The sequence below is a fragment of the Neopelma chrysocephalum genome, unplaced genomic scaffold (genome assembly GCF_003984885.1).
Source record: "Neopelma chrysocephalum unplaced genomic scaffold, ASM398488v2 Primary Assembly neopelma1_59, whole genome shotgun sequence".
Taxonomy (NCBI): domain Eukaryota; kingdom Metazoa; phylum Chordata; class Aves; order Passeriformes; family Pipridae; genus Neopelma; species Neopelma chrysocephalum.
The window spans coordinates 25,224,606-25,249,870 of NW_020897714.1; the positions used below are offsets into that span (position 1 = coordinate 25,224,606).

The 25,265-nt window shown below is 46.8% G+C and overlaps 1 protein-coding gene across 2 annotated transcripts in view; it reads left to right on the plus strand.

The window, feature by feature from the left end:
* The first annotated feature begins 1,395 nt into the window (after positions 1–1,395).
* The window catches only part of CREB3L2 (cAMP responsive element binding protein 3 like 2), a 77,390-nt gene continuing 53,520 nt past the window's right edge, over positions 1,396–25,265 (plus strand). For both annotated transcript variants that reach the window (XM_027680568.1, XM_027680569.1), the window contains exon 1: positions 1,396–1,564. In XM_027680568.1, coding sequence (XP_027536369.1) covers positions 1,457–1,564 — 108 coding nt within the window. In that variant the 5' untranslated portion in view covers positions 1,396–1,456. The remainder of the gene's footprint in view (positions 1,565–25,265) is intronic.

Here is a 25,265-nt window from a genome sequence, read left to right on the forward strand (position 1 = left end):
TACAAGTTTCACAATCTGCATCTCTGGACTGGCACAATGAAATTGCTTTGACAACAGTGCCTGGCAGGGCCAGGACACAAGTTTGTACCTTTGGTTGGGCTTGCCAAAGTGGTAGGTAGCAATTCAGGTGCTGGTAATTTGGCTTTAGATGTTTTCTGTGCTGCTGAGGGCAAATACCGGACTGTCTTATTTCACAGTGACCTAGAACAACTGACCTTTGTAGGAGATCTCCGGTTGGGGCAGTTAGGGATTTTTCCTTCATATTCTTAAACAGTGTAGCGCTTTAAAAAAACAAACAGACTTGTTTTTTAATCAAACTACACAAGATGAATAAATCTTAACAGGACAATCCTGATTAAGTCACCATTGTTCTTCTTCTTTTTGTTGCTGTTGTGCCTGATGGGCGCTGGGAAATCCCTAAGACTGTTTTCCTCAACGGGGAAAGTCTGTGCTCTCCTTAGGGAGGACTGGATCACTTGTGCTGCACAAGTGCTTGCTCTGTGAGGGAATGGAAGTGGCCTGGCACAAGAGGGGAAGCCTAAACGGAGGTCTAGGTGAGAGAGAATGCACCAGAAAATCCAGGTATGGTTCCTGCACAATGCAGTGTGGAAATGCCAATTATGGTTGACCTGACCCACAGCAGACTGCCCTGAGCTGCTCCAGGAGCTGCGGAGGAACGCCCAGGGTTTTGGAATCATAAACATTTGGCATCTTCTATTTTTGAAGAACAATGAAGTGTCATTGTTACCTCAGCTTGGCAGGAAAGCAAGTCTTAAAATACCAGAATTTCCCGTCATCTGGGATTATTTTTGCTGCCCGTGGATGAGCGCTCTGGGAAGGATCTCAGCAGGCGACAAGAGCTGGGAAGCGCAGCTCCTTGTAAAACTCCTAGTTTTCACCAGGTGCGTTCTGAGGTGTCTTCAGTAAACAGGTGAACTCTGTGCTCTTGCTGCACCGACAGCGCAGGCGGCCGGTGGTTGCAGACCGTAACTTCTCTAGCACTGCCTGGGGCCCGGGGCCCGTGCGGGGAATCCCGTCCCGTCCCATCACATCCCAGGCCAGGATCCCGGGCAGCGCCGCGACCCCGCCCTCCAGGCCCGGCGCAGTCTTGTCGCTGCCCCATTGGCTGGCGCGCCCGTCACTCCCGCCGCCCCCGGCTCGCCATTGGCCGCGCGGGGCACGCCCACATTCCACAGCTGGAGCCCCTCGCGGTCCCCGCGCCCATTGGCCCGCGAGCCCCGGGCCGGCCGCGCTGCTCGGCCCCGATTGGCGGGCGGGGCGGTGGGGGCGTGTCCGGGCGGGGGCGCGGCCGGCGGGGGTGACCCGCCCGCGCAGTCCCGGCCGAACGGGGGGCGAGCGGCGGCTCCGCGGCCCGGGGCAGCGGCGGGGCGGCGGACGGACCGACAGACCGAACGACCTACTGACTGCCCGGCCGGCAGGCGTGTCCGCGGCCGCCATGGAGGTGTGCGAGAGCGGCGGGGAGCAGCCGCCGCTGCTACACTGGGACCGCAAGCTGAGCGAGCTGTGCGAGCCCGCCGACCCCGACACGCTGCTGAGCCACACGGTGAGGAGCGGCGGGGACGGGGGTGGGATGGCTGGGACGCCCCCGTGGGCGGCCGCGTTTGGGGGACCGTGGCGGGGTCCTGGCCGGAGGAGGCGCCTTTGGCCAACAGGTGCTCCCCGGGGTCCCTCGCCGTGACCGCCGCCCCTCCGGCGCTGGTGTCCCCCGGGCCGAGGTGCCCCGGGCAGGCGGTGGGGTCCCCTCTGTCCCGGGGTGTCCCAGCTTCTCCCCTCGGAGGCTCCCGGCAGCCGGGGCTCCCTCTGCCCGCGCGGCGCCGCCGCTTCTCCCGGGCACCCCTCAGGAGCCGCGGGACGCGTCATCTTCTCCAAGGCGAGACGCTCCCGGCACCGTCCCGCTCCTCCAGGGCAGGAAGGAAGTGACAGAAGTTTTGATGTTTGGTTTTTTGTGTTCTTTTTTTTTTTTTTTTTTTTTTTGGCTGGAATCCCCGTATTTTGGCTTGCGCAAAATGCATAGTTAGGACAGTCCCGAGGAAATGAGTCTTGTTATCTCTGCCCTGTGGTTTCTCTGATTATCTGGGAGGCATTTTGCAAGTGCGGAGATACACCTTTATAACGTTATAAACCTTTATAACGCTGTGTGGGTGCGAATCCTAAGTGGAAGTGAGCTGAAGCACTTTGGGACAGCAGCGTGGAAGACTCTTCCAGTCCGCTGTTTGTGTGAAGCACGAGGCAGCCAAGCTTGGCGTGGCTGTCGAGCACGTGCATGGATGGAGCCCCAGAGGAACATGGTGGTGGCAACTGGATCATGGCAGCGCCCAAGGAACGGCGCTTGGCAGGTGCTGCCGTGTGCCCCGCGCTTCTTCCTCGCGCCGAAGAGAGTGATGTGCAAATACAGTCCCGCGGAGAGGGGCCAGGCCCTTCTCGTGGGAGCAGTGGTGATCCCGTTGCACGATGGGCGCCCTGCGGAGATCTTGGTGTTAGTCTTGTAAGGCAAACAAGGAAAATCTTGTTTGTTGTGTGTGGTATGCGATAGCCTTACTGATCCGGGATCACGTCCGTCACAAGCTCCAAGCCTCCTTTCAGCAGGAAGCAAGCTTGCTGCACGCTTGACTGTCTTTAAACATTGTTTGGCTGCTTTTTCTCTAAGAGTTCTTGGGCTTTCTTGCACAATGTGTATCTTCTGGTAGATCTGGGGAAAAGGAATTGTATTTATGGTGGCTTGGGGTTTTTTAAAGAGGCAACTGGAACACTTAAAAATGGAAAGCTCTTCCATCGAACAATTGTTTCCTTGAGTTTTTTCATTATCCAGAGGAATGTTGTGAATGAAATGGGAGGCTCTTTGGAGAGTGTTCCCCTTCCGATTTATGGTTGTGGTGGTATACTTCCTCCTGCTTTGTTTGGATCCTTGTGATGAGAATGGACTTGTCACTCTTTAGTCTTCTTATTTATTGTTCTCTTATCTTCTTTAATTAATGCCCTGAAGGAAACTTTATGCTTGGGAAAGGACTTGTGACTGTGGTGACATGGATATGTGTATTTTCTGCCCTGTTTCAAGGAGCCTGAGACTTGAGTTTAAGCATGTCTTGACAAAGAAAATGTCCTGGCTATGTGGTGGATGGAAATGTGATGCTTTTCCCTTTGCTGTTTTCAAGTTTTATTGGGCATTTTCAGCTTCAAATGCTATGATGATGAGTGTTTTGCAAGGGACAGTGTGTAGCTGGGTCTGCAAAGTCTTGGGCTGTGACCACTTTTTTGGGGAGTAACACTGCCACTGATTTGCGTGGTTGTCTTGTTTGATTGTTTTTTGTTTTTCTGGAGTTTAAGACTTCTTTAGAGACCCTCTTGAAGTCACATAAAAAGTGTGAGATCCATTTCTCTTTTTGGTGGTTTTTGGAATTCATCTGAAAAAAGTTTCAGCAAAAACAATCCAACTAAAGGCTATTAAGTAGGTGTAGTGAGATATTATGATCTTTAAAGGAGAAAAAAGTTTTATGAAATTCACATTCTCTAGAGGGAAAAAAAAACCCACACTTCTGCCTGTTGAACAATTTTTGTGAAGTGTGCCCTACCATGTGGAGAAAAATACTGTGCTTGATATCATGAAACACAAGATCTCTATTTACCTCTGGCCAAAACTTCATAAAATCATTTGAAAAAACCCAAACAAACAAACAGGCTCTCTAGATGAAACATCTGTTCTTCTCCTGGCTTATGCTTTCCATCTGGGAGGACTGGTTTGACCCAGCTGACTCTGCTGTGTTTGTAAACTTACTACAGGGTATTTCTGAAAAGACTGTGGTGATGGAGGAGACCCTCCTATGCTCCATGTACAGGAGTGCCCACTGTATGCTGTCATCCTCATGGCTGTGGAACACGTGCCCTATGGAATCCTATGGTCTTTGCCCACTCCTGGGATGTCTCTTAGCTGGATGTGCAAGTCTGCATCCAAGGGAACTTTGAAGTGGACTAATGAAAGGTGTCTGGGTCAGTCAAAACCCCTAAGAGTGTGAGCTGGACTGGCAAGGGGGAGGAGGGATAAGATGATGATGATGTTGACTGAGGGGAGAGCTCACAAGTAGAAAGAAGGATCAGTGTTGTTCCACAGTCAGACCTGTGTGTGCAGACTGATGAGGGTGAGAATTCTGTGCCAACCGCCTTTTGTGTATTTTAAGTTAAATTTTAACTTTCTTACAACTATAAAGGCTATTCCTGGCTCTGGTTGATTTGACGGTGGTAGACAAGTGTGAAAGTACGCATGCACTGAAAAACTTGACCTCTATTTTAAACTTTTCCAGCCTGCCTTAATTACCAGGGCTGAAATCCAACCTCCTGGGGATTTACATTTCTCTTTAACAGCTGATGATTTCACCAGTGCCTGAAGCTGTGTGAGGAGCCATTCCCTCACTCCTCTGGTACTGTCAGTGATGTCATCAGCTGTGCCTGGAGAAGGTGGGACCTTGAGGAGCTCAGCTCTGGTGTTGGCAGGCAGCAGTCCTTGAGGTGGCTCATTAAAGTCCTCATAGTTTATAGTACTCACCTGGATGCCAGATAGCTTTAGAGCATTCATTTTTCCAGAGTGGCTTAGTTTCCCATCCAAGAAAAGGCTGAAAGGTTTCCCAGAGTTGTGTTCATGGCACGTGTCACGTGTTTGCATTATCTAATTTTCCTATGTGCTGTAGCTTGTTGTGATTGGATGTTGGTAATGCTGTACACAGGCATAGTGTAAGGCATTATTATTATTATTATTATTATTATTATTATTATTATTATGTGCTTTTTCTTTTTCTTTTCTGACCAAGCAGAAAGGAAGCACAATACCTGCCACTGCCCAAGGAGAGCAGAAGTGTGGCCAGGTGAACTCTTTGGCTTCTTGCTACTGCTGTTACTTTCCATAACACGCAGGCGGGCTTGAAGTGGGAGAGCTCTGCTTGTGGCCATGGGTCTCCATTGGAGTTGATTTGTGGTTGGACATGGCCCAGCTGGGATGGCATCTTCAGTGACAAGTGCCAGATCTGGTGCAGATGGATAAATGTGACAAACACGCTGTGACGTGCCAATGACCTGTCCCATTCCTGGATGGGGGATGAAAGGCAGATGGTTCTTAGGAGCCCTTGGCATTTAAAACCTCCTTATTTAATACTGGGGATGCAGTCTTTCCTCCCCCCCACCCCGTTTTCATGGTTATTTTAACACATTGGGTGCTGCTTCCAGATGGTAACAAAATGCAGCTGAACAGGAGCGTGGCTGTGATCTTGGCTTGGCAGGTGTAGAACTGCCGCTGCCCTACACATATGTGGGGACAGCAGCTGGCTTAAATATTTAGGACTAAATTCCTAGATGTCATGCCCTGAGTGTCTTGATGAGTGGTTAACTGGAAGAGACTTTAAATGCTAAGTAGCCCAAATTGTTTATTCTTTAAAGAGCTGACTATTGAACCTGAAACTCATATGAAAAAATTGAAGTTACTCAAATATTATATTGCTGAAGCCATTGTCTGAGCAGTGTTTGAACTCAGTGAGCCTGTTGCCATGTTGTTGGTGATGCTGTGGGCAGCTTAACCCTGGAATATGGGTGTAGTGCAGGTTGGGGTGAGTGGAGAAGGCTTCCTGGGCCTCAGTTACCAAGTCTCCCTGCAAAAGCAAAACCAAAGCGAACTGCCCGTGAAGGTTAATTGTCATGTTATCATCGTGTAAGATGAGCTCAGGAAACTTTGGGCTGGCCTTTTTTCCTCCTCATAAAAGCCTCTGAACCTCACTGGGAGCTTGCCCAGTGACTCATTTCCTCGGCCACAAAAATGATGGTTGCCGTTACTTCGTGTTTCTAATGACTTCTGCAGAAAAGCTGCCTCTGAACGAGCTGCCAGGGATCGCCTGTAGTTTTCAGTGTAGGGCAGTGGCAGTTGTTAATTTAAATGAACGACAGCGCTTGATTTTTATGGTCTGTGTGTATTTAATTAAAAGTTGGGGTAACCGCAGCATGTATCGATGTGGAGCTGACTGTATCTTATTTTGTGGTGGCTGCATGTAGCCATCTGGTGTCAATATAGTTGTATCCAGTTTTCATTTCATTCTGGTAAGGGAGAGAGCTACTTCATTTATTTGAAAGCGGGGTTTGGTCTGTTGCCCACTAACCATAAAGCTGAAATCTCTTGTTCTTTCTTCTCTGTACACCTGCATACAGAGGACAGGACAGCTGACTTTAGGTGCAATGTTTGTGCAGTCAGTACTTGAAAGGATTTTGCCAAAATCCTCCAGTAAAGAGGGAAAATGAGAAAGTGAGACTTTCAAATAGTTGTACATGTGCCATGTACGAAGCAGTAGTGTTAAATTTTGTCATTGACTTTCCATATTAAAAAAAATTATCAACATCATAATTGATGAACAGCAGAACTAGTTGTACTCAGTGCCTTGCACTGAAAGCCATTCTTCCCCCCCTTCATATATTCCCAAATTTAAATAAGAAAGTCATTCCAGGTTGCCAGTGTACATGTCAGGTACTTGTAATGGCTCTAACTGATCTACAATTCCTCTAAAAGCTGAGATAAACACAAGTAGGAGACTTTGAAACTTTACCCTCCTGTTTTCTGACAGTTAAAATTAGAAAAATGGAGGTATTGAGTTGCTGGCTGGTTTCATTTGGACTGGCTGTAACTGTATAGTGAAGTGCTTCATCTGCAGTGAGGACAGGAGCTGGAAAAAATGTTAGTCTGTCCTGGGACTGACTTTGAAGCATGGTAGATAAGAATGAGCCAGCATTTAATGCACAAACCTAACTATTTATTCTTTTTCCTAATGGACGTGACTGATCTGCAGTGTTCTCTGTAAATGTTTCCTTTGGAAAGCCAGTCATTACACATGGAGCAGGTTGTGCACGATAGCAGGGGCAAAGGAATTTCACTTATGGTGTTACCAGACAGGGTTTTCCTGTGTCTGGAGCTGTTGAACTTATCTACAGGGATGGTGGGAGCCTGTGCTCTTTGCAGGGCTTTGTTTGTGATGTGAAGAGTTCCTTCTTCGAGGTCTTTCATATCTGGGGCTAAGTAAGTTTTGCCTATCCTGGGATGGGGACCAGTTTTTCATTAAAGGAGTCTCACTTCTTAGCATCATCTGTGTCTGTAGAGGAGGCTGGTCTGACTAGCTGCAGATCCTAGGCAGGGATATGCAGTTTGATATGATCTTTTTGTGTCCCTCTTGCTCACTGATGCACAGTTTATTTGTGTCTTATTTCTCCTCCTCTGCAAGTCTGCCTTCATGCTTTTGCTTGCACACTGTGAGATCAGTTCATCTTCATGCCAACTGTGACAAATAAAATAAAAATAAATATAAAATAAAGCAAGGAGGCCTTTGAGCAATGTACCACCAGCTCTGACTGTCTCTTAGCTTGTCCCTGCATTTTGCTGTGTGGCTCTCACCTGTACCACTGCCCAGCAAATCCACTTTATGTCTGGGCTGTCTGACAGGTGTGAGAGGGAAGTACCCACTGCAGAATAAAAGTGCTTCTGTGCCTTAGGAGCCACTGTGTGCAGCAGTACCGTGCTATGGTGACACAGGACAGTGCCCCTTGTCTTGGGGAGCTTGTAAGCTTCCCTTAATAGGCTTTTTTTTTTTTTTTTTTTTTTTCAGAGCTAAGCCAGACTGGAGCAGGAGCAGGGGGGTGTCTGTCTCATGGACTAGTTCCTTCTCAGTGTCTGGCATGGTCCTGCTTGTGTAGGGGCTGCAGACCTGCCCAGGACTGTGAGCAAGGACTGAGGCACCCAGCTCGTGCCATGCCTGGCTGGCTACTCCTCCCTCCAAAGAGCTGTGAAGTCTGTGCCACTGTGGGCTTGGTCTTTCAGTTAACAAGGCAACTCTAAGGCATGTGGTTGTTGCTTTGAAAGTGAAGATGTGGTGCTTTGGAAGTAGCCCCTTGCCTCTGATGGGGCAGGTTTTCTTGCTGATTTTGCACTTGCAGATAGATGCTACTTTTCTGTGCTATATCCAAATGTTGGTTATCACCAGGCTCTGCTGTCCTTATTGCTGTCTATATGCCTTCCTGCATTCCCAGAAGTTGTTTTCCAGTCACTTTGTAATACTTGATTTAACCATCCATCCTCTGTTTCCTCTGTCTTGGGCTATTTGTCTCCCTTTTGGAGAAGGAATGTTCTGTGGGTGAGACTTTAGCAATTATCAATAGCCAAGGTATTTAACCTGGCTCAGTGGCATTTGTCATAGGCTGTGTTGGCTGCCTACTCTGGGTTTACCGGGTCTTCCCTCTAACTCCTACAATTCCCTAGGGCAGCTTGCTTTATTCTAAGGGAGATAGGTTCCTGGTGGGTCCCTGAGGGGCGCTCTCACCATAGAGCTCTTCTGTGTTTTCAGGAGGGCACATTCTTTCATGCTGTTGCTTCCTATTCATCTCTCTCTGAATCATGGAGACTATCTGGATGCCCTTTGGCTGTGTTTTTTTTCTGGGTGACAAGACCTGACAGTGCAGTTCTGCACCTGGATGTAACCGCAGGCTGTTGTGGCAGCTGACTGGGAGCTCAGCCAGGTGTAAAGTGACTATTTTTTTTGGTCAGAAATTAGCTTTCAGGGGTATCGTATCAGTTCCCTGACACAGCTTACCCTGTAGGCAGCCCAGGTACTGATGCTGACATGAGGGGGTAGGTAGGAATGTTTGGCTTGGGAAGTGGTGGTGGAACTGCATTTCGAGCTAAAGGAATGTGCAGTGGGAATAGTCAGAGTAGCTGTGTGGCTTGTGCTTAGATGTAATCCTGATGTGTGCATGTGTGTATTTATTTGATACTAGTGGACTCTTATTTGGATGTCACTGGAAAGAAAGGGGATTACCTGGAGGAGGCAGTTGTTCAAGGATCAGTAGGAAAAAGGTTGTTTGATAAGAGAGAAATGGACAGACCTGATGTTCAAAGAAGCACTGATGTTGAATCGGTGGATGGTACCCCCACCCCTCCACGATGTTGAGTGCTGTTGAAAAGTGGGGCCTGTCTTGGGCGCTAAATTGTTTGTCTTGCATGAAAGTGAAAGAAATGGTATGCAAGGAATAAGCTTGGCTTAGGGCCACAATTTTGCTGGCAAGTACATTACCCTTCCACTCCACTGAAGTGAGTAATAGGCAGTACAAAAGACAGGTCAAAACCGGTGGGGTTTAACAATGCAGAGACAAGGTGGGCATTGCACTCACTGTCTCCAGTCTGAGATGCTGAGCTGTTCCTAGCAGGGCCTGTCATTCTCTCAGTCTGTGAGCTGTCAAACATAGCTCTCAACTGCAGAAAAGAAAGTCACTGAATTGAGTTGTGTCAGTGCTAAATGTGTGCAGGAAGTGTACAAATGCTCTATCAAATAAAGAGCATTCCCTCTCTTGAGGGTGAGTTGGGAAGTGGAGAAGGCAACGTGAGAAAATAAAGTCCAGTTAAATGGGATAGACCTGAATTACTAGAGCAGTCTCCATAGCTGCCATCCCTCCAAATGTGTAGCTGAGTAGTGCCAGTGACTTCTCTGTGCCTTCACTGTGTCTTGGAAACTACTACTTTTTTTTTTTTTTTTTTTTTTTTTGCCATCTGCTGCTAACTGGCTTTCAATCTTCTGTATGTGATCTGGCTCTGCTGTGGTGACAGGCAAAAATTTAATGGAAAAATGTGACACTCACTTCATCTCTTTCCTCTGTGCCAAAGAAAAACATTCCTCTGCAGCTGTGCTGGGGCTGGCTTTGTCCTTTCATGCAATCCGTTGGTCATATGGGGTGAGAAATAGAGACCTGGCTCTCTATTAGAGACCTCTTAGGGAGCTTTGGGCAGATGTCTTAGGGAGCTTTTGGCCTCCTTCCTTGTGAAATCAGATGTGTCCTGAGCAGAGATGCAGGACAGAAGTGAGTTGGTGTTGGTGGAGGCTTCTCCCCCATAGTGTAGGGGCAAAGAGCGATATTCCTGATACACTTTAGTGGCTTGCCTGGAGCTGAATGTGCTGGGCTTACTCCTGTCCTGCAGCTCTGTTGGGACAAGCCCTGGCAGTTTGGTGACACTGTGGAGCACTTGTCTCCCAGCTCTTACTGCAGCTGAGGTTGCTTGCAGAGGAGTGTGCTTCCTTGGATGAGATGGGCTGATGTCCAGTAGAGAGGGGGAAGGCCACTGGCTCTTGTTCTGCACCAAAGATGTTGAGTGCTGCCCCTGATTTTGGATGTAAGCAGCGTCTTCAGCTGTGGCAAAATTCTTTGAAGCATGTGGTGGCTTGCGAAGCAAGGAAAGCATCTTTCAACTGCTGGCATTTGAAGTAACCTGCTCAGTTTTCTTTCTCCAAAGTTTGGATGCTGTGATGTGAAGTTGTTTAAAAAAGAATGAAAAAAGAGTTTACTCCAGTGCATGACAGGAGGGTGAGAGAAAATGGCCAGCAGTGGACGTGAGAGAGGTTCAGATTGGTAAGGAAAAAGGGCTTCACTGTGAGGATAGCTGAGCACTGGAGAGATAGCTGCTCAGAGAGACTGCAACATCTCCTTCCTTGGAGGTTTTTAAGACTTGACTGGATAAAGTCCTGAGTAAGCTGGTCTCAGTTAGTGCTGATCCTGTTTGGGCAGAAGGCTGACCTAGAGATCACCTGAGCCCCCTTTCAGCTGGAGCTATGCTGTGGTTCCTTTCACAGCAGTCCTGGACCTGAGGCACTGCCCAGCTCAGATCTAGATACAGCATTGCTAGGCAGCAGTCTGGTTTGTTTCAAGGCTTTTTGTCTATGCAGTCCCATACCTATAAGGACCTGTGTTATTTCCTTTTTGTGGCTAATCCTGAAACTGTAGGTGTGAGAAGAGACCACCCTGTGTAGTAGCTCGTGTGACTAGCATGGGGGAGGTTTTGTAGACCTAAAACCTGAAAAACAGCCAAGAAAAATCCCCCAAACTCCAAGCCCTGAATACTGAGCAGATTCCTTCACCGCTGCAGTTCTGCAGCAAATTTTGTGCACAAGAGAATGCTTATCCCAAGGCTGCCTTTTCCCTGGTCTTATATCAGTTCTTCTGTTGGCTTCAGGAATCTGCTTGCAATGTTTTGATTTTGTGTGGGTTATCTGGAGACACATGTATTCTCATTTATGGAGCTCCTGTGTACCCACAGCAGAGATTTGTGTATATGTAGAACCAAAACTCAAGAGCAGCAAAGAACCGTTCTGCTCCTTCAGCTTTTCTTGCAGCAAAAGCAGCAATGCCACTGTTGACTTAGAAGGCTTTTGATATTACAGGCAGGATGAGATTTTCAGGAGGAACCAAGACTAAAAACTGACTGCATTATTTCTTGCAGCCAGATACCTGGCTTTCTGGGATCTGTCCTGGCCTGCGAAGGATGAAGACTAAGGGAAAATGTGACATCTAAACTCTCAGCTTTCATACCTCCTAATATGAGGCAGTGGCTGGCTTTCTGCAGAACATCTGTCTTTCTCATCATGGGTGTAACTGGCCCAGTCATCAGCACTGATGGTATGTCTTGCTCGAGCTCCTCAGTGCCGCAGCTCCCTTCCCCTCCTCCTCTCTGCCGTCCCCTCTGCACAGCTGTGTGTGTGACTCAGGGCTGGGGCTGCTGTGGTGTTTGGGGCAGGCTGGTAAGATGTGTTTTTCAGAAAACGGGTATAAAGCAGAGGGTTTTTTTTAGAAAGAGAAAAGACAACCAAACTGATGCTGCCTACATATGGCTCTAATGCCTTATGTGCTCCTTGGTGAAATGCTACAGGGGCTGAGAGCACTCTAGGGAAGTCCATTTTGGCTGCCCGTGGGCCATCTGCCCATGCTCTTATCAGGAAGAATTTCCCTCTTGCCTCTCCAGATGTGCATATGTGCCTGTCCCCCTTCCCTCCCAGCGCTCCTGAAGGAGCCGAAGCCGAGACTCACTGGGAGGCTGCTGCTGCCCACAGGTACCAAACTGGCAGCTGCAGGAGGGCTCCAGATGTGCGAGGTGCTGCTCCACAGCCCTGCCTTCGGGGTGCCCGGCTGGCTGGCCCCGCTGGCAACTGGAAGGCACCACTCAGGCATGACTCCCTGCAGGAAACAGGCACGGCAGGAATGAGCTTTGGCACTATTTTTAAGGCATGAGCTTTCTGACTGCAAAATTTGTCTCCTCCTCGAGCCTTACTGTTTTTGAAGTTCTTTTTTCTGTTCAACTGGTTTGCTCCTCATGGCTTTCAGTGGATGTTGTTGCTTACAAGAAGGACTGAAAGAGAAGGAAGTCTTACTTTTGTTCTTGCCCAGGGTGATTTGTGACTTCTCATTTGGCTGTACCGATTCAGAGCAAAATTTCAGCTGAATTCCTGTCAGTAAAGTGCTGCAGGGAGTCTGCTCTGGGACTTGGGAATGCTTCCCTGTTGCAGTTGCTTGTTTGTTGGGTTGTTAGAAATATGTTTCTAAACTACAGGGGAAGGCTGAACTTAATTTATGTTGCTGTTTTTTTTCCTGAACTACAAACATGTCTGCAAGATCAAAATCAACAACAAAGTGTCACCAACCTTGAAAACTGTGCACTAAATGTCTCGGTTACTTTTCAAAAAAAATTAAAGGCATTTCATTTTCTACAGATACATCAGTAGCAAGAGGAAGGACAAGGAAAACCTCCATTCTTTATTGGACACGGGCAGGAATATAGTTATCAAAGATGAGGAAAAGGCTGAGGTATTTAACACCTTCTTTACCTCAGTTTTGAACAGTAAGACAGATTGTCCTTAGGACAGCTGGCTTCTGGAGCTTGTAGACAGAGATAAGAAGCTGAATAGCCCCCCTGTAATCCAGGAGGAAACAGTTAGCAACCTGCTGAGCCACTTGGATCCTCACAAGTCTATGGGACCAGATGGGATCCACTCTAGGGTGATGGGGGAGCTGGAGGAAGAGCTCGCCAAGCCTCTCTCCATCATCTACCAACAGTCCTGGCTCACTGGGGAGGTCCCAGATGATTGGAAGTTGGTGAATGTCACGCCCATCCACAAAAAGGGCCAGAAGGAGGACCCAGGAAAGTACAGGCCCGGCAGCCTGACTTCAGTGCCTGGAAAGGTTATGGAAAAGATCATCCTAAGTGCAATCACACAGCACCTACAGGATGGACAAGGGATCAGACCCAACCAGCACGGGTTTAGGAAGGGCAGGTTCTGTCTGACCAACCTGATCTCCTTTTATGATCAGATGACCCACCTGGTGGATGAGGATGTGGATCTAGTCTACCTGGACTTCAGCAAAGCTTTTGACACTGTCTCCCACAGCATACTCCTGGAAAAGCTGGCAGCCCACGGCTTGGACAGAGGCACTCTGTGCTGGGTTAGGAACTGGGTGATGGCCAGGCCCAGAGAGTGGTGGTGAACGGGGCTGCATCCAGTTGGTGATCGGTCACTAGTGGTGTCCCCCAGGGATCAGTTCTGTTTAATGTCTTTATTGATGATTTAGATGAGGAGATTGAGTCCACCATCAGCAAATTTGCAGATGACACCAAGCTGGGGGGCACTGTTGATCAGCTGGAAGGCAGGAGGGCTCTGCAGAGGTACCTGGATATGTTGGAGAGTTGGGCTGATTCCAACGGGATGAGGTTCAACAAGGCCAAGTGCCGGGTCCTGCACTTTGGCCACAACAACCCCCTGCAGCGCTACAGGCTGGGGACAGAGGGGCTGCAGAGCAGCCAGGCAGAAAGGGACCTGGGAGTGTGGATGGACAGGAAGCTGAACATGAGCCAGCAGTGTGCCCAGGTGGCCAAGAAGGCCAATGGCATCCTGGCCTGGATCAGGAACAGTGTGGCCAGCAGGACCAGGGAAGTGATTCTTCCCCTGTACTCAGCACTAATGAGGCCACACCTGGAGTACTCTGTCCAATTCTGGGCCCCTCAATTCAGGAAGGATATTGAGGTGCTGGAGCGGGTCCAGAGAAGAGCAACAAGGCTGGTGAAGGGACTCGAGCACAAGTCCTATGAGGAGAGACTGAGGGAGCTGGGGTTGTTCAGCCTGGAGAAGAGGAGGCTCAGGGGAGACCTCCTCACTCTCTACAATTCCCTGACAGGAGGTTGTAGCCAGGTGGGGGTTGGTCTCTTCTTCCAGGCAGCTATCAGTAAGACAAGAGGGCATGGTCTTAAGCTCTGCCAGGAGAGGTTTAGATTGGATATTAGGAAGAAATTCTTTACAGAGAGGGTAATCAGGCATTGGAATGGGCTGCCCAGGGAAGTGGTGGATTCACTGTCCCTGGAGGTTTCTAAGATGAGACTGGATGTGGCACTTAGTGCAATGGTCTAGTAACCACAGCAGTAGAGGATCAAGGGTTAGACTTGATGATCTCAGAGGTCTGTTCCAACCCAGCTGATTCTATGATTCTATGATTCATCTCTAGAACACCTTTTTTAGCTTTAATGAAGGAGATGTGGAAGAGAGGCATACAGACAAGCCTCTCTTAAGTACTTTGCTTGGACAGCTTGCTGGCAAGATTAGTTGGAGATGGGAAAGAAACCTCCTTGGTTTTAAGACGTGACTTCAGTGTTTAAGAGGGACATTATGTGATATGGTAGCTGGGATGGAGCCACTGGAGCTACAAGGAACTTGTAGCATTTGATTTCGTTTCAAATTTGCAGGTATTGGAGGGGAAAAAGGAGCTTGGAAATGCAAGCAAGAAATGAGAATCTACAGACATTTGCATTGCTGGAGAATGAGGGAAGGCACTATTGAAGAAGTTATTGAGTGCAGAAAGCTGTAAAGTCTGTGTGTCATATGAAGTCAGGGTTGTGACTGGGGGTGGCCAATTAACTGTGCTGCTCCGTTGTGGTGATTAAGGTGTTGAAAAGTACAGTTTGGGGAGATGCTTGAAAACCAGGGGCTTGCAGGTGTCAGGATGTCACAGATTGGCCATGGGCCCTTCAGTGCTTGACACCTGGAGATCTGAAAGAGAGGCTTATGTGTGAGAATTCCAAGAACAGCAGCAAAAGTAAGGGGTTGAAGTAGCAGCTTTATGAGAAATGTTTACAAACATTCAATGCGTATTGCTTTGAAGGTGGACAGGTGTTTGGGAGAGGATGTGGAAGTGGTTTGATCAGAACACTTTATGTTAAGCTCACATTGCTATTACTGAGGCATCTTTCTCAGTTTCATATGCTGTATGTGATGTAATTTTCAGTAAGAGCACCAGAATAGTGCCTGTGAAAACTGTTTTCAGCTGTGATTCTCGTAACACGCAGATAATGAATATCCTTGTACTCACAGCAAGACCCTTTCAGAGCTTTGTGCTTGGATTAAAATTTACATGAAGGGGATTATGAATCTTAAGATATCATTATGCTATTCCTTTTTTCAACTGCTGGTGTCCTCTGGAAGTACCTTTTCTCTTTTTGCCTGTAGTAATGGTTAGAGAAAGGTAAAAAAGAATCAGTGTGATGATCAGCAAAGAATATCCAAGGGGAAAAAACAATGTTGGCAAGTGTAAGGGTAGAAAGGGGACTTTTTTCTAATGGTGTCAGATGAAAATTAACCGCTGTCAGTAATCGGGTTACAAAACTTCTTGGAACCAAAACACCTGGATAACTGGAAATCCAGATAGGCTGAAAGGTCCCAGAGGAGAAGTTTGTCTTGTTGACACTGATTTTTGTTGGGTCACGACATCATGAGGAAATGTCTGAAAATATTAAATTGATAGAGTAAAAAGGAGAAAGTAAAAACTATGCACTGGAGATCCTGGTACCAAACGTACAAAATGCATGGGATCTTGTAGGATTCCATAGTTACTGACTGGAAGGATACAGATACAATTTAACCCTGGTAGGTAGGATTTAATGGAAAGTAGATATAGTCAGACAAACCTGATTTCATTCTTTGAGGAAAAAAAGTAAATTGAAAGTAAATGGAGACACTTTGCAAATAATTGGCTATTTATTGTATTGTATTGATTAAAAAATTGTACCACAAAATGTATGAAATTAAAGGGTTGACTCAAAATAATTGCTAATGGACCTTTGTGTCAGAGGATAGATTTGTTGGCTTTTGCAAAAAGGTATCAGACAGGAGGCTTCTCAAGGTTTTCATCCGTGATCCAGAAGCAAAGTTATGTGACTAGGAAAAAAAAATGTGCCTACCTATAGGAGAACTGAATGCACATTGGAAATCAGGATTTGGAAAGCATAAAAAAAAAAGCTAAAAATATATTTGAGTTAGGAAAAATGCTCATTTCTCTATCTTGGCAGCACACCCCTGTTCTCTTCTGGCTGTTATATTTCAACAAAGGACAAATTATCAGATCCTGTAAAAGGGTATCTCATGGAAACATAGTGGAGTAGGACATGTGGAAGATTAGGAAGGTTTCATAGTCCTTTGTAGCTTGAAATGCTATAAAACTTTATTGCTGGGCCTGTTGACTCTCTGGATACTTCAAGGCAGAACATACAGAGCACTCTATGACTCCTTTTAATCTGCCCAAATGCATCCCAGCATTTGGTCATTCTCCTAAGCTGTTGATTTCAGTGAAGTTTAAATAAATGCTTTAATCACTTCAAGCTATTTTTGAACTGCTGTTTATGATGACACCTCCAGGCACATATAAAAGGGGAAAATGTACAGGGCATGTGGGAAAGGATAAAATTTCTGGTAGAAAAAGGCATTAGTCCCAAAATACAAGGTCACCTTTATGTTTATTCCCTCTTGGAATTCAGCATCAAAGATGGCCTTGTGTTCCCTGTGCCTCTGTCTGGGATAGACTGGCTAAAATACACCTGATTGGTGTCAGTTTGTTCGGGGTCTTCAACCCTGGCAAGTGAAAGAAGGCAGAGGAAAAGAAGAAAGCAAAGCAGTTATGGCGAGGTCTGAGGAAAAGCTAGCAGACTGAATGTGTGAGAAGAGGGAATGAATATACAGACAAAAAAAGCAAAGTTTGTAGCTTTCATCTTAAAGGTATAATTAGTGGAAGCTGGCAGCTGTTATGATTCCAGTTGTACCAATGGTACCAACCTTTACCCCAGTTTTTAGCAACGGAAGATTGTTCTTTTCCCTCTGCCTCTGTACTTTTCTACACCATCAACTGGCGGAAGCTTAAAATCCATTGCCTGTGGCAGGCCTTACCTTTTTAATGCTTATCCAGAACTTTTGCAGCATTTTAACAAGCCTAACAGACTGTATGTGATGCAGGGTCAGTCTCTTCACAGTTTAGAGGGGCCTTGTGTTTAATTTTGGCACGCAAGTTGGGACAGGAGGAGGAGGAGAGTGCCCAAGGCATTTGGGAAGGGTGAGTAGTTTCTCTTCCTTGGCATCTCTGTAGCTGGCAGACAGAAGGCATTGCATTAAACTGTTTCCATGGTATGGCATAACCTTCTCTAGTGGTAGTGCTGTTTTGGTTTCTCTTTGGAATATGCTAGGAGGAAAAATATTTTGTTCAAGTATAGTGTGGGCAGCAGATGTGGTTTGAAGGTGTTCAAAAGCTGTGTTGGAAACACAGTGATGACCAGGAGAGTGCCCAGCTTCTCTAAAGCAGTGTTGCTTTTCCTTTCAGCATAAAGCTCCCAGAGTGGCTGTTATGTGATGGAGTGTGTGTGGTGCTGCTGCACTTGTGAAGTGGCCCCTTCCTGACCTGCTGCTCAGCACTGAGTGCCTCTTGGAGGAGGTCTGACTAGGAATGAAGCTCCTCAGCTTGATGTTCCTGTCAAGCTGGTCAGGCTCTACCAGGAGAGGCTGAAGCTACGTGCTGCTGGCAGTCACCACCCGTGCCTGTCTGAGGATGGAATAAATGAGCAACCCTAGTCTTTCAGCATTGGTTAATTTGTGGAGCAGAGTGCTCCTCCTGTGACTGCCTTTGTCATTCTGCTGTGGGAAGGTAACCTGTGGCAGCAGAGCCATAGTACAAGACATGCAATGCCTTAATCCACTCTGGGTGCCTGTGGGCTGGATGTGTGCTTAGCCCACACCTGTGACTGACGCACAGCAGGTTTATCTTTGCATTGCTGCCTTATCTCATTTCTGCATGGCATGTGCAGTAAAGCTGAGCTGCCCATGACAGGAGGCACTGCAGCACATGGCTCTCAGGTTAGGAACAGATCTGCACTTGGACCAGGTGTGCCCATACAGAAACCACGTGGAGGGGCAGTTCTGCTGTTCCAGTCTGTGCCCTCACCACTGAAGCAGTCTCTGGAGAGCTGGACACTTGGATTATGGCCAAGACATGGAACAAAAAATACGGAAATAAAAGCAGAAGTGAGGTGTAAAGATCTTTTTACTTCCTCTCCCCGTCCTGAGAACAGGGAGTGATTTTTAAGACCTTGACTTTTCAGAGTCCTTGGAGAGGTCTCTCTTGAATTACATGTCCTCTCTTAATTGAGCCCTTTTAAGGCGCTTTCCAGCAGCTGTCCCAAAATTCTCAAATCACACTTCTACGTAGGTCTCCAACAAGAGGTCTGGTGTTTGAGCCAGGCAGGCTGTGTTCCATCAGTTTAGTCTAGCAACAGGGAAAAATGTGAGTCAAAGTTCTGTGGAGATGATAGGAAGCGAGAGAGCAAACGCCCAAGAAAATCTGGACCAGGCAGGGGTGTGAAGAAGTGTGGAGGCAAATGGGGTGAGGAAGTGTAATGAGTTGTGCACAGACCAGGGTGTGACTTCAGTGCACTGCAGTATGTACCAAAGAGAAATGGCTGCACAGGACTGGTGCTGGGAAACAGCTCTTTGAAAAGCTTAGTCTCTAGCAGATGCTGCACTGTCTGTGAGCTTTAAGGTAGCACTGTGGCTATCTATCTGTGTGATGTTTTACTTCAGAGCTCTTGCACTGAGCACAGATACTTGAAACATCTCGGACTGGAGTGGATTTTGCCCCTGAGAAGTTGCACCCATACAGATGCTGATCTCTTGCTCTGGACTTTGGAGGGGAGAGGGTTCTGGTGTAGAAGTAGCCCTGAGGTTACACATAGCTTGGTGCAGTGTCTCACAGCAGCAGGGAGGAGATAGCTGTCATGGTTTTCTTCTTGTCTCTAAGCAGATTGTCAAGGATTTCTCTAAAGTACAAGGGCACAATTAATGTAACCAGCCCATTCAGGCTCCTAACTGTGGTTGGTTGCCATCCACAGAGACCCCTAAGCCCTGCTTTGTTAGCTTAGCCAGGGACCCAGCAAAGACCTGGTTCCTTCAATATCCTGTGTTCTTCCCTGACTTGGTTTGAGGGGTGGTGCCTGTGTTGCGTTGCTCCTCTTGAGTTTCTTCTTGGAAGCTCCATGCAAACCCGCCTGTTTCCAGTTAGTGACGTAGCACTTCAGGAAGCTGAGCCAAGCCAAACAGGGATGTTCCCCGCTTAGGGAGTGAACAGGGAACCGTAGGACCTTATGGTCAGTGTACTGACAAACAGTATATTTAAATACTCAAGATCAGTGTTAACTTCTGAGAGTCTTCTTTTTAGCAAATAGTCTTTGTGTCCTGGTGATGTTCCTTTAAAAACAAACAAGAAAATAAGGTGGTGAGGAAGGAGAGGGTTTTTCCATCCCTCTCTGACAAGGAGGGAAAACAAGGTTATAAAATTTCATTGTTTTATAACCTTATGTGGGGAACAGCTCTGCTTCACTTAGCTCTTCTCCACTGTAGTCTACTGCACAGTCTCTCAGACTGGTGGACAGGCTCATATGAAAGGGCACAACCATAATAACTGTGGGGAGTGAAAAGTGCCTCCATTATTTTACTGGGGAAGGATACAGCCATAGGATCTGTTGGGGGGGGTCCAGAGAAGTGGAAGAGCGGCTGAGAAATGTGTTGTTTTTCAGCCAACTCCCGCCCTAGAAACCATGCAGTGTAGGAGGGTTTCACCTCTGCTCCCTACCGTGCTGGTTGGTGCTGGTTGTCTTGTGGAGCTCTCATTGTTAAATTTTTGTGTACCTGACCCAGACTTGCCAGCTCCTGCTGGGTAAATTTTAATAGGAGAATCTCTTCCCTTTACAAATTAAGCTTTGGAGAACTCTTCAGGGGGTTCAGACTTAGGGACAGGGTATGGATTGGAAAACGGTCAGTTTGTCTGAATTTGGGGGGGGGAAATAGCAAGGAGCTCTTGAAGCTTAACACTTTAATAAAGACTAGTTGTACTGACCAGGAAGAGGTTTAAGAAATTAGAAATTGGCTGTAATCCTCCTTGAAGCAGGAGTTATCAGTAAAGGAGACTGGATTCCTCTTATTCCATGTTTCTAGTATATGCATGATGAACCTTTGACTTAGTAGCAGAATGTTTATCTACAAACTCTGCTTTTTTTATCTTTCTCTGGCAGACATCATACAGTTGTGTGTATCAATGCCACTTTGGAAAGCTGGGCTTGCTGGTCAGAGGCACCTCTAGGAGGTCTGCATTGCTTGCTTTGGTCAAAGGCTGACTGATAAAGTGTAGTGCAAGCTGGCTCAGCCACTTATGTTCAGATTCTGCCTGGGTTTATGGGGGTAAGGTGGATTAAAGAAAGCAAGAAAAAAAAAGATGGTAAAATGTGCCTTTACCAGAAAGTGATGCAAACCTCAGAAGATCCAAATGATTCCCTCTTCACCAGGGGGAGGAGTGCACTCGGCCTTGGCAAGAAACCTTCATCTGTCCACTGCTGTATTGTTTATGTTAGAGGTGTGAAGTATTTTGGAGACAGTTTCTGTAATTTGGGAAAAGGATAGGAGTGTACAGTCCAAAGCAGAACATATCAGATTGTGGCACTTGCACGTTAGCAAAATAGTGTTTAAATACTATAGTTTACATAGCCTAAAGAAATTTTGGAAGCTCAAAGTAGAAGGTGCATGTTTTGCCTAGTTATGATTATGCATAACCATAAGGAAGGTGAAGATCATGCCCATTAACATTGTGGGATTTTGCTAGATGGAAGCATATGTGAAGAAGAAAACATGGAAGTGTGAAATATTTTTCAATCTACTCCTGTATATGCAGTGCTTAAAATGGAACTTGATAACTATTTATTAAAATAAAATCATTGCTGTTATGAGTTTTGGATTGTTTCCAGCCAGCCCTGATCCTACAATGATCTTGAGCGACGTGGGAAGTGCACTGCTCCTGAGCCTAAGATAAGGATCCGTGTGACTCATCCTGTTCCCTAGACATTGCATAGGTACTGCCTTACACAGGAGACATGGATTTGCTGTCTTGTGCGAGGGCTGGAGCACTAACACTGCTGCAGCAAGTGGCATCCCGAGCTTTTCATGCTGTGTAAATAGGGAGGGAAGGATTTGTACCTTCTGAGTACATCTGTGGTGTGGGTGGTTACAGACTCAGCTGGCTACGGGAGGGCAGCTGAGCGAATATTTTACTGCTGTTGTCACAACTATATATGGAAGACCAGAAGAAAAGCACTGCAGTGGTCGAACTGCTTACCAAAAGAACATCAGCTGAATTTTATTTTCCAATTGCTTAAGCATGTCTGGATTGTTTCTGTAGTAAGAAACAAAGTCAGGTACTTTGTGCCTGATGGATGGCAGATAGCCCAGAAATGAATAGATTGTTCAGTTTGAGGCTGTCCGTGGCGATCGTAAACGATCATGAAGTACTTGGCCACCTAGTGTAATCTTTTTTGATGGCATTTGGGAACATCATATGCCAGAAGCATATGTTCCCTTCAGTAGGAAGGCTGGAATAGTCATATGTGTGTGTCCTAACACAGGTGCGCACACACATTTTGGAGAAAGCAGCAGTGCTAGTGCCCTCCCAGTGCTTGCAGTGGCAGTCTTGTCAATACAGCCTGCAGGACTGATTATGCTGATTTATGGTAACTCTGACAGCTCCAACTATTAGGGAACTCAGGGTTGTGGAAATTAGCCTGCAAAATCCTACTAGGCACTTAAATTTTGTTGTTGCGACATTAGAAGAGACAGTATGTCCTGAACAGGATGCGCTAGATATCCTGAGACATTTCAGTCTAATCCATGAGCTCATAAACATGGGGAGCCACACAAACCACAGTCTTCTCTAGGGAAGAGCAGTTCACCCTGGAGATGCTACAACTACGCAGTGCAAACTTGGATAAGATGTCCAAGACAATCTGCTTTTTTTCCCCTCCTATGATCATGGGATGACAATTCAATGAAATTGGTCTTTAAAGTGCATCTTCACACAAAGAAGTTTTGTGAAGACTTTGACAGAGCTCAAATTGCTTATTCCATGAATTTAAGAAGAATTTATTTATTGTGGGGAACCCTTAGAGCTGCCTGTTCTCTGTACCAGTTTTGGTTCTTCTTGGGGCCGAAGACAAAATATCTGTTTCCCAGACTTATATGTATGGGATAGATAGATTTGCATATCCCATTACAGGAATACTCAAGTTCTTGTTACATTTTAAATGCCAAATGCTGCTTTAGTTTGGGGAGGTCACTTCTTGCATTACTTTATCTGGAAAGTAAATGCTAACATACCTCACTGTATTTTATGGAATAATTACAGAAAATGAAGAGTTGCCCATCTTGTCAGAAAAGATCTGCTGCAAGAATATGGTTATTATTTTTTAATGGAAGTGCATTTTTCACCTCAGTGACATTCTGTGCACCTGAACTGAGCCAGAATGGTCTAATTGTTGCAATTAAATCACAAATTCTGTCATTCGTAATACCTTTAAGGGAGCAGTGCTCTGTGCGATTTGCAGGGGACAGCAGCTGCAAGGACATGTCCTGTGAAGTTCTTTCCATCCACTGATCTGACTATTGCTCTTGAAGGGAAACTCCTTTTGATGGTCCTGTTAGGAGGGTTCACTAGTTGGTTTACCTTGGTGGGAGCCAAAGCCTGAGCAGACGGGGGCAGCGCTGTGTGTGGCAGCTGGTCACATCTGGTAGCATCATTGGTGCAGAAGCAGTGCTCATGTTGGTGCTGGGCTTGTAAGCAGATGTGCTGAGCATCTGCTCTCAGGCAGAACAAGCCATGCAGATCTGACTGGGCTTTACCTAATTGTCTGTGTTTCTGTCACTTTCCATGAAGCAGAACTATACCTTCTTTGGTGTCTTCTGGATTTGGTGGCTTTATAACGAGGGGTTGCTGGAGGGGTCAAACTTAGAGGGAGTGCCACACTAAAAGGCAGACTTGGATGCAGCACAGTCCAAAAAGAAATTGTCTATGAGGCAGACTGCTGCTGCAAACAATATGGTTCTGAGATGTGGGTTAAGAAAAAGAAATCCCATATTTGCTGGGAGAACTTGAATTTTGCAGGTCTTGATGCTTGGGCTGCTGCTGAGCAGCTGTTACAAAGTTGTGGAACTTAGCTGACCTCTTAAATGAGGTTGGTCCTGATGGCCAAACAGGTCAGAAATAAAGCAGGATTCACCCTTAGGAGAGAAAGCAGGAAATGAACAACTGGTTAGGTGTTCTCTGCTGGGAATGCTAGAGCTCTATCTGGCCCATTTAGAGCTGCTAGTGTAACTGAGCCTGGAGCAGCTCCCTCGTTCTGCTCTGTCAGGGTGATCTGTGTTAGCTTGAATAGTGTACCTCAAATCCATCTTCATGGACTTGGGTTGGAGCAGCAGATGCAGAGTTAAGCTGCCCTCTCTGAGAGAACAGTGACCTCTGGGAAGGATGGTGACTTCTGTTGAACATGAATAATAATCCAGCAGTTTCTGGCAGAAAGGCACATGTCTCTGCAGGTTATGCCTGTTAAATATTTTTATCTCAAAATCCCCAATGGCGCAGCAGTACTAGGATTTTCTTGGGGTGCCCTTTTTTGTGGACTACTGATCCTGTGGAGTGCTGGAAAGAGGCTGCGATGGCTGAACTGCATCTTTTGGTGAAACAGATAGGATGTAAGGTCAGGCTATGAGAGAGTGCATGTTTATGATCTCCTTTTGCGTTTGCAGTCTGGTGTGATGGCTTCAAATTCAGTACTGCAGTTGGAACGTGCCTCTTTGTTGTGCTCAGTCTGAGTTTTAATGATAGAGCTGGCATATCCAAGTAGTTTGCATGTGACTTTGCCAGGACTTGCTCAGTTTTCAAGATGTGCTCTCATCCACTGCATATGGGCAGCATTTAGCCTCTTGAGCTGTTAAAGATAGTTTGCCAAAGTATATTTCATAGCTTGGTATTATTATAACACTTCTCCCTGCATGCTGGGTTTTCAGGCATGTCAAGGTTTTCTGAAATATGTTCCTTCAGTTTTGTTCGCACTGGTTTGTGTCGTCTGAGATCCCTGCTTTCTCCACCACTATCAACAGAGAAAAATGACTTTTCGGAGTTTGAAAAAAAAACAACTGTTACACAAAAATGAGGGTAAGATAAGATTGTGGTCATCTAGTCTGGAGGGTGTCCCTTCAAAGTCTAAGAATAGGCATAGGAGCATGCCATCACAACAGCCTGCCTTATAATTGCTCCCCTTGCCCCTCCTCTTTCCCATCCACTTAAAAGCAGAACTCAGGAAAGAAATAAGAAAGACAAAAAAGAAACCAACCCCAAAATGTACCCAGCCCGGGCAGTCCGAGACGGCTGAAGCAGAAGCGTGCAATTAAAAAAAGCTGCGTGCGCCCGGTCCTAGACATTCCTGCAGCTGCAGGCTCCTGGCGCGGTATCCGGGTGGGCTGGATCTCTGCCAGCCCCTGCCTCGGCAGGGACTCTGCTGGGGAGTTGCTGGTGGATGGGGGAGAGGTTGGAATTATTGCTCTTTCTCCACAGGGCAATGAAACAGGCTTTCCAAGGTCCTGCCTCTGCTCAGAAAGGTCTCACTTTCTCTGTTTATGTGCCTTGGACAGGCTGCGCTGAAGGAAGAAAGGGCCTCAGAAATCTGTCTGAAAGGCAAATGGAGCACAGCTCCCCCCGGCCTGGAGCCCACCTCTGCTTTACACTCCGCCTGCACAGTCCCCGCTCTGTGTGCCTGCGGTGGAACGATTTCACAACAAATGTCTCTGTGTTTCCTTTTGAGTTGGTGGGGAAGGAGCAGGGGTCAGCACCAACAGTCAGGCTTTTGAGACCCTGGGACCACTGAGCGTTGCATGTGTGCATAACTTTTAACCAAACCCTGTTAAATCTGTGTGGTTTTATTCTGCCAAAGGGATGATGTAAATCCAGGGAGGGGTTAACACATCGGTTACCAGCAGTTAAACATAAAGTGTGAGAGCAGGGCTGGGACTTTGGTGGGGTTAATTGTGGGGATGCTCTTGCCTCTTTCCAAGGACAACAACCCTGTATCTGTGCTTTGGGCTGAAGTAGCCCCAAAGCCACCCCAGGCACATACTTGGCCTTTCTTTGCACAGCATTGCTTTCCCATGCTGCTGCCGCCAGTTGTCTGTCTTGTGCCTCTGCTGGGCATTGTCATGGGAAGAGGTGTCTGAGTCTTACACACCAGTGTTTTAGCTTAA